At 42.4% G+C, this 9,973-nt stretch overlaps 1 protein-coding gene across 1 annotated transcript in view; it reads right to left on the reverse strand.

The window, feature by feature from the left end:
* LOC120568537 (ubiquitin carboxyl-terminal hydrolase 29-like) overlaps positions 1-3,887 on the reverse strand; it is a 40,661-nt gene extending 36,774 nt beyond the window's left edge. Inside the window, exons 1-4 of the mRNA XM_039816107.1 lie at positions 3,759-3,887; positions 3,011-3,206; positions 1,788-1,968; positions 1,449-1,584 (exon numbers count right to left, since the gene is read on the reverse strand). Coding sequence (XP_039672041.1) covers positions 1,449-1,584; positions 1,788-1,968; positions 3,011-3,206; positions 3,759-3,887 — 642 coding nt within the window. The remainder of the gene's footprint in view (positions 1-1,448; positions 1,585-1,787; positions 1,969-3,010; positions 3,207-3,758) is intronic.
* Positions 3,888-9,973: the final 6,086 nt, after the last annotated feature.

A 9,973-nucleotide genomic window follows, 5' to 3' on the forward strand; every position in this document is an offset into this window, starting at 1 on the left:
GCAACAAAAATACAAAAGCCATTGCAACTTTTATCGCAGTTTTTTGCAAAAGCTGCCACAAAATCAGGCATTTTGGGCCACAACAATATCAAAAGAAGGCCGCAATATCCTGGAGGGTCTGATTTTTGTGTCTAAGTAACAGATGGGAACAATTTGAAATTGGTCCAGTACTAAACGAGACGGCAGCAGCGAAACAAGCTGCAATGTAACTGTGCACCTAAAATGTATGTCCATTAAAGTGCTGTTTTGCCACTGACATTCTGAGATTATTATTTCGTGTTTAGTATGATCCCGTAGTGATCACACTACTCAAACCTGTTGGATACTGGGGTGGCAGTAGCTCAGTCAGTAGGGAGTTGGGTGGGGTTGGGTTGGATTGGTCGCTGGTTCAAGGACCAAAGTATGGTGGTGGACTCGTAGCTGGAGCGGTGCCAGTTCACAGCTTAGCATTGAAACCATACACAACACTGGCTTAGTTGCGTCATCCTCCCCAGCTGCGCCCTTTTGTCCAGATATAGTCACTTGTGGCTCCAAAATACCAAGATGGCGATGGCCAAAATGCAAACTCCTTGCTTCAAAACAGCAGTCCACAAAACAATGGATGACGTTGCCGATGCTACGTCTATTATTGTTAAATTCTATGGTTCTAACACAATCACGCCAGGCCCTGAACTGCTCGCCGGGAGCACTGTTGGGTTCAATGTCCTGCTCAAGGACATGTGGACAGGAGGGAAGGGTCGAATATCCAAACCCTATGATTAATGGCTACAGCCACTCTGTACCATAACAGTATAGTTGGGCTAGAATATTATTATTATTATTATTAATATTATTCTCTGTATTTCAGAATCAGAAAAAGGTTTATTGCCAGGTTAGTAGCACTTACTAGGAATTTGCTTTGGTTGATGGTGCACGATATGAGGAAAAGCTGCGATGTGCGATGACATTGTTTAATATTGCGATGACGATATGACTTGCGATAAATATTCAAATGTGAATGTTAGCTATACTGTTCCCATGTCTTAGTGCTTTAATAGGTTCTTTGCGAACCTAAACATTGAATAGTCTATTCCCACTGAATAGAGAAATCAAATAGATTTGAGGCATTTTTGACATGCTTTTATTGAACAAATTACACATAAATGAGGCATTATAAGAAATTAACGTTCAATTTCCCCTGCTACTTTTAAAATATTTTCTTGTAAACTCAACAAAAACATCTCTCTTTGAACAAAACAAATGTGGGGAAAATAACTGTTATACTCAAATAAATAAATGCAAATAAAAATGGAAATTTAAAATAACTGTATGGCTCATTAAACCAGCAAAAAAATATCTGCCCCTTAGGACAAGTTACTGCCTTGGTTATCTCTTTAGGGCAAGTTCTTGGCCAAGAAAACCAGCATGTTAATTTTGCTAGGTTTCAAACATGTACGTTGACATGTTACCACATTCCCTGAAGTGCTGAAGAGCCTCTCGGAGGGAGAACTAGTCGCAGCTATACAAAGATACTTCCGAGCAAGTTTGGTCAGCTTAGGGTAGGTGACCTGGTGGAGTTTCCACCAGGCCACAGGGTCTGCTTCACTGTGAATGGTGGGGGAGAACAAGTAGCTGTTAAGTACAGCTTCAATAGCTTGCTGCAGATGCATGAAAGATGCTGTTGGAGTGGGGCTTGGATTTGTTTTGAGCAAACTGCCCAATGATCGCTTTGTCTTTTTTTCGCTGGGTGGCTCCATGGTCTGGGCCTCTGTGTCCCCTCCTTCTGTGCTGAGTCTTTCATTTCTGACATGATCCTGCTCTTGATGTTCTCAACTTTTTCACTGCTGATGTAGGTGACCTTGAACCTGGGGTCCATGAAGGATGCGATGTCCAGAAGTTCTTGTGTTCCTGGGTCATCATACTTTGTATTCATGTAATCCAGGATTTTCACTTTAATGGATTTGGTTAAATCTGTGTCATCTTCCTTTTCTACAAGAACCGATGTGTTTAAAAGATGAAGGACGGGTTTCACATATGAAACACTGACATAGATTTCCCCGGAAAGAGCATCAGTAAATTCCTCCAATTTTTTCACAGCCCAGCAGCACGGTCAATGCGGCTGTCATCCTTAACAGCATTATTTCCAACTCGTCCTCTGAACACCACAGGATGGCGCTAAAACACACAGGCTGCAAGAAGTCAGTTCTACTGGCCCTCTGGACTGACTCAGTTTCACAGAGAATAACGTTATCTCACATATCTCAGCTCGCTGCTTCAGGCTGCGCCGCTGTGGCCGACAGTAACGTTACACATCGCGGATCAAATTCTTCGTAAAAGTCGTTATATTGTTTTGGGGACAATGACATGGCTGGATAGCTAGCTTGTCTTGTTGTTCAACATACTATCAAAAATAGTTTTACTGATTGCTAACTGTACACAATGTTATTAACTTTGGATCTTGCTAGCATAGCGTTAGCTTTGTGGCTCGTAGCTAAACTGAAGGGTTCTATCAGCTGAGCGGACTATATAAATATCTCCGGTTGCTAAGGGAGGCAAGTCGTATCTAAGGTTCTTCCTAATTCCTGGTGGAGAGAACAACGTTTGCATTGCATAAGAACCTGATGGATGGGAATGATTGTTCCAGGTATTAGTCAAACCGTCAGGCGTAACCAGGGAAACGGAGTTATTGTTTGGATAAACTTTAGATTTCGATTGTAAAACTAATTAAAATATGAACTAATGTTTTAAAAATATGTTATTTGGCAAGTGACCATGGTATAAGCGGGTTAATGCCCTTCGAGGTGTCCATTGTCAGGTATTAATGGACTTCGGCGGAGGCAAACGCTGCGCTTAGGACGGTTCACGCCTTGCCGTCGTCCATTAATAACTGACAATGGACACCTCGTCGGGCATTAACCCTTACATAACAGCCGCTGCTAAGTATAACACACCTTCAGGCTGATTAGGACTATATAACAACTGCCTCGCTCTACATCATCCCTTACGTAAAGCACATATCATTTACACTTACCAATGGCAAGATGCAGCCTATGGCCAAAGCACTGAAGTCTGACCCAGTGGTTGAGTTCTGTGGCTTTCACAACGTTTGCCCCGTTGTCGGTGGTGATGCAAACCAGCTGGTCTTCCCGCAAATGCCAGCTGGCCAAAGCATCACTTAGTCCACAGGCAATGTTTTCTGCGGTGTGCTGTCCGGGGAAGTAGGCTGTCTGTAGACATTGCGTTTTCAGTTCAAAGTCTTGATCCAAAAAGTGCACAGTGAGGCTGATGTAGGGCTCTGTCGTTCGACTGGACCAAAGATCTGTGGTACACGCGTAGTGTTCAACTTGACTCAGTTCCGATTCCATGGTCTCCCTGCATGCATCATACATTTTTGGAATGGCGACTTGTGAAAAATAAGTCTGTGATGGAATCTGGTATCTTTGGTCCAAATTGGTTAGTAGGCTCACAAAACCATTTTTAGTCACTGTGTTTATAGGCATCATGTCCTTCGCCAAATAACGAGTTATGGCCGCTGTGATTTCTCTGTGGCGTTTAGATGTGTCATAAGGAGTCACACTCACAAAACTCTGAGAAATTGACTGCTGATGTAGTGATGGCAGTTTTAGATTTGCTACTCAATGTTTTTGGTTTTGTTGTTTGGCGTTTGTAGTTTTGAATTGTTCGTGTAGGTCTTTATGATTGTATCGCAGGTGATGATGGAGGTTGGTCGTGTTTCCTCTTGAAGTTGCCACCACTGTTCGGCATGTTTTACACAGTACCTGTGTTTGTAACGCGTCATCTCTCCTAAATCCAAAATAATTCCATATAGCTGAAGTGCTGTTCTTTTTCACCACAAGGTCTTCGTCAGCCACCACATTTACCTCACTCTTCTCTCCTTCCTCCGCCATCGTATAACGGCACACTGTCGCAACTAAATTGACAGACACCTCACAAATCAATCTGAGTGTAGCTGACACTTCCTGGGGCTTCACCTGATTGGCTAAATTGCATGAATGCGCCAACCATGTCTTCAGGGCTAAACGTGATAGGTCAAACGTTTATTACATGCGCTTAGGGCATGTACTGTTTTCCCTTATTCATCGTGTCAGGCTGTCTGTCGCGATTACGATGAAAATTCAATGTATCGTTCAGCCCTAGTGCATACATAAAAAAAACATTTAAACATTTATATGAAATTAACAAACAACATACATTTTACTTTATCACACTGTTACAATGCTTCAGTCTTCTCTCTGCAGAGACTGTTCCTAAGTTCATCTGCTGAAAAACAATGAGTCACTCTGGAGAGCTTCCTCAGAGGGAAATGTATTAATTGTATGCATGCCAATCAAGAATCTTGTTCTTCTCAACATATTAATTCACAACTTTAATAACAAGGTCACTGACAACATCCTTGACGGAGAGCTTTGTACAATCACACAGAGAGCAGCTGAATCAGTGTGACTGTAATGGCTGAATAAAAGCCTTTTAAAGCTAGGCGAACCAGCTTTAAAAGTGACATATTTTCTTAGCTACTCTGGTTATTTCCTTATAAGCAATGTAGCACTTAAACCCTTGTGTTGTCTTGCCATCAACCTTGAAAAAAAGAACGTTTTTTTCGACTTTTTTTGTTTTTGCTTTTTCCAAAGTTTTAAATTGTAAAACTTTTCTTTACATTTTCAGTGCTTATTTCTACGTCCCATATTTTCTGATATAATACAAAAATTGAAAACGAGTCAATTTGACCCGAAGTCAACACAATTGCTAAGAGGCAATTTTGTGGGCAAAACAGCATCATCCAACTGTTTTAACCGAATATTCTCTGGTCTAGCTCAGGTGAAATCACAACATGAATCCGTCAGCGTGTCGTTCGTTAATCATTAATCGTTAGGCTACCGACAACATTATCTTCGCATCACCTGTTCAACTGACTTAAGCAGTTTAGATAACACACTTGACTATCCTGCTGTTGGACACGTGAACTAACCACAGACAGTTACCTTGTTTGAGGACTCCCGGCAGTGCAACGCTGAAAGAATATAGGGGATATTTGACGTTGTTTTTTACATTAAACATTTTATTTCGGCCTGGTGGGGGTTTGCGTTGGCCTGGCAGCCTGCGGCTGGAGTTGAAGATGATGGAGAAACTACAGAACTGCTTTCCTGAAGTCATTGGTATAGCAACATTATGCCTTTCCTGTGAATCAGTTATTTAAACAAATAACGAAGGTAAAGCGTGTGGGCTCCGACGGGACTCCATTATGCATTCAGGTGCACCTTGTTAAACTAATGATGCATTCAATTGCAAGTCGTAAACTCTGCGAAACGTAAACTGTTGTTGCAATTGTACCCTTCTGCCATCTAGTGGCTTTTATTGTGGCATTGCCACTGTTACTGTTGAAAACAAAATGTTTAAAATCAAAAATTTTATCGAATCGTGACATTAAAATCTAAAGTCAAATTGAATTGTGGATTTGGAGAATGCTACCCCTCTTGTGACATTTAATTTATGTTCTGGGAGGCCAAAAAAAACTCCCAGTTTGAATCAAACCTGACAAGGGGCCTGATGGCTGACAAAATGCTCAGTAAGTGGCACCAGAGAGCAGCTCATTGGAGGGAGCTGTTCTGATTAATATCGTCATTCTTGCTGCATTGTGGTGGTGTCTCTAATTAAAGAAATGACATTTGAAACAGAGGCTGGGGTTGCTGGAGAACTCAGACTCTCCTTCTCTATCTCGTCCTTGTCATCACTGTCTCTTCTTTCTCCAAGTGGCTGCCGTCAACCGTGTGAATCAATCACCGTCCGCAGCCTTTGCTCTTCCCCTGGGTCTTTCGTGGAGCCCCGATGGTGAATGTCAAACGTTATGTTAATGAGTTGTTATTGTGCAATCGATAATGTATCATTGATTATGTGATCAACGGCTCATTGGAGGAGCCGATGGGGTCGTTGGAGGGTGTTGGGTCAAGCATCGAAGCCTGCCGTTGTGTTTGTAATGCCTTCACAGCCTCTTGTATGCATACCAAGCGTGGCATTGACCTCTCCATACTCATTAGTAAAGACTAAAGACAGCCATGGGTTTATTGTCCTCCCTTCCAAACCACTTGAGTTGTATTTGTATATTAAATATATAGCCATAGCTGTGGAAGCCATTGGACATGCTAAAAACACACCGGCAGCACAAACCTAAACACCTACAGTGATTGTTATAATGTAAATCGACATAGCCTACCAAAGCCATTTTGTTGCACTTTCTTACTAGCCTGGCTCCGCCCTCCTACATACTTCCGCTCAATTTTCATTTTCCTTCAGTATGTCGTCTGGGTTTGCGGTATATTCGCAGGTTTTCTCCGACCAAATCTTTACCGGTCCAATCAGCGAACAGAGGGAGTAGCTGAGAACGATGACGTTGAGGTTGTGCGCTAGTTTGAGTAAGAACAATCTTTGCTGAGTTGTGTTGGTGGCCATGATGTTGTGGCTCCTCCTCCCCACGGGGTTCGGGAACAGTTTGATTTGTGGTGAAGGAGTTGGCTAATGCGAACGCTAGCGATGCTAAGCCAACGTCACCAGGGACCAGGCTACTTTCTTGCAGGGCAACTCAAAATAACCCCAAATAACCCCAAAAAAATCTGATTTGACATGGCATATTCCAGCTACTGTACCCTGACTACTGCTTCTCTCTGTGCACGGTGCATCCACCGATTGCCACAGGTGTCAAATGATACAACGCTAGCCTCTGTGACCGGTTTCTAACCCTCTCCTGTATCCTGTATGTCACTCTGTCATAATATAACATATGAAAGCCAACAGACAGCGGAAAACTGAACGTTAAAGATTGAGTGCAGCAGTCAGCTTCAGGAAAACATCACGTTCTGCCAACACGCTTGTTTCCTGCCCAATGTAATTCAAAAGGGAAAGGTCAGAGCCATCTTCTTTAACCTCCTGTCAGTGACTCACTGGATGGCTCCGTCCGCACGCACACGCACACACACACACACACACACACACACAATCACACACACACGAATGAAGCGAAAACATGAAATAAAATTTTAGTTATCTACACAGGTAAAAACAAAAGCTAGTTTTTCAGTATTATTAAGAGACCATGTGACATTACAATGATTTCTATTCATTGATAATTGCCACACATTCTCACTCCCATCGCGTAAAATACGGACCCTTAGGCAGGTGCCGTTGGCTTTGTTTTTGATGCTAAAAGTCTCCTTTAATGTCAGCTCTAATCATGCTATATCTAAACATGCTGGGTTGGGACTATTGACGCAGTTAGATTAAGGAAAAGATTGTGGGTGGGCTTATGAAAGGTATGTTTACGTGACACGTAAACATACCGGGACAGTTGGGTTTAGGAAAAGAAGAACGGGACGGTTGGGTTTAGGAAAAGAAGAACGGGACAGTTGGGTTTAGGAGAAGTGATATGCGAGATATGTACCCTGGTCTCCTGTTTGACCCATCCACCACCCCCAACCAACCTCCCTAAGCGGAATTTCAGGCTTTCATACTACTCTCTACCGTTGTCGCTCTTAATACTACGCTATTGTCATCATTGTACACAGCCTCGTCTTCAAGAATGGAAAGCTCAACAGGTGTAGCAACAGCTACTAGCTAAACGGTTAATCACAAATAGCTAAATTCCTGTCACTACGTTTAAAATGTAGAAAATGTAACAATCAAAACAACATCAAATGGCTTTCCCGAATGAACATTTCTGCAAAAATGAAGATGTATAAGAAGACAAAGATGGTTGAGATTGTTGTCAAAAAAGTGAAGAAAGAAAAATGTGCCTAAAAGAAGATTAGAGCAGAAACATCACAAAAGCAGCTAGAACAGCATTTTTTTTTTAGCTTTGAAGTCCTGCCACTGGCAGACATTTACATTTTATTGGATCTGTTTTTCACGCAGTATTGCAGCCTCAGATGCGGGATATGAATTTCTCTGCAGGATCCAGCTGATGGATGTTGTATCCCAGCAGGAGCTGACGCTCGGCTCCACAACAGAGCGTCAAGTTGAAAAATCTGCGGTGGGAAATATTAGCTCTCTGGTTCGGTTGATAAACGGCAGAGTGCAAGACGACTGAGCTCCCTGTCCTTTTTTCTCTCCACACAACCTTTTTATCAACTGGACTCATTTGTTCATTTTCCAACAAGAGATATGCTGGCTGATGCTGATGTTGACCTTTCTGTCATTTGTCAGTATGAAAAATACAACTACAGCAGAACTTTGGAGCTGAATCAGCAAACAAGTAACTTTCCTTCAGTTTAAAAGATTTTATAAATATCACCGCATCATACTTGGAATATTTTATTTTAGTTTGCTTCTTTAGTCGTTTTTGTCTGTGATTCCAGCTTGTCAAAATGTGAATATTGTTCTAGTTTCTTTTCTCCTCTGTGACAGTAATGTGAATATCTTTGAGTTGTGCACAAAACAAGACATTTGAGAAAGTCATCTTGGGCTTTTTGGGAAACACTGATCCACATTTTTCAGAATTTTCTGACATTTAATAGATCAAAACACTAATCGATAAGTCAATAAAATAATCGACAGATGAATCAACAATGAAATTGATCGTTAGTTGCAGCCCTAGAGTAAACTCTGCAGTTGTGAACAAGAATTAAACTGGCCCGACCCTGAATCCAGTATTTCAGGGGGGGTCTTAAAGGTGCTCTAAGCGATGTCACGCTTTTTTTAGGCTACAACATTTTTTTGTCACATACAGCAAACATCTGCTCACTATCTGCTAAATGCTAGCTGCCTGTCCCCTGAACACACTGTAAAAAAACATCTCCTCACTATCTGCTAGCTGCCTGTCCCCTGAACACACTGTTAAAAAACATCTCCTCACTATCTGCTAGCTGTCTGTCCCCTGAACACACTGTAAAAAACATCTCCTCACTATCTGCTAGCTGCCTGTCCCCTGAACACACTGTAAAAAACATCTCCTCACTATCTGCTAGCTGCCTGTCCCCTGAACACACTGTAAAAAAACATCTCCTCACTATCTGCTAGCTGCCTGTCCCCTGAACACACTGTAAAAACATCTCCTCACTATCTGCTAGCTGCCTGTCCCCTGAACACACCGTTAAAAACATCTCCTCACTATCTGCTAGCTGTCTGTCCCCTGAACACACTGTAAAAAAACATCTCCTCACTATCTGCTAGCTGCCTGTCCCCTGAACACACTGTAAAAAACATCTCCTCACTATCTGCTAGCTGCCTGTCCCCTGAACACACTGTAAAAAAACATCTCCTCACTATCTGCTAGCTGCCTGTCCCCTGAACACACTGTAAAAAACATCTCCTCACTATCTGCTAGCTGTCTGTCCCCTGAACACACTGAAAAAACATCTCCTCACTATCTGCTAGCTGTCTGTCCCCTGAACACACTGTAAAAACATCTCCTCACTATCTGCTAGCTGTCTGTCCCCTGAACACACTGTAAAAAACATCTCCTCACTATCTGCTAGCTGCCTGTCCCCTGAACACACTGTAAAAAAACATCTCACTATCTGCTAGCTACCTGTCCCCTGAACACACTGTAAAAAAACATCTCCTCACTATCTGCTAGCTGCCTGTCCCCTGAACACACTGTAAAAAAAAACATCTCCTCAATATCTGCTAGCTGCCTGTCCCCTGAACACACTGTAAAAAAACATCTCCTCACTATCTGCTAGCTACCTGTCCCCTGAACACACTGTAAAAAAACATCTCCTCACTATCTGCTAGCTGTCTGTCCCCTGAACACACTGTAAAAAAACATCTCCTCACTATCTGCCCGTCCCCTGAACACACTGTAAAAAACATCTCCTCACTATCTGCTAGCTGCCTGTCCCCTGAACACACTGTAAAAAACATCTCCTCACTATCTGCTGCTGTCTGTCCCCTGAACACACTGTAAAAAAACATCTCCTCACTATCTGCCGCCCCTGAACACATGTAAAAACATCTCCTCACTATCTGCTAGCTGCCTGTCCCCTGA

Source organism: Perca fluviatilis, chromosome 11 (genome assembly GCF_010015445.1).
Source record: "Perca fluviatilis chromosome 11, GENO_Pfluv_1.0, whole genome shotgun sequence".
NCBI lineage: Eukaryota > Metazoa > Chordata > Actinopteri > Perciformes > Percidae > Perca > Perca fluviatilis.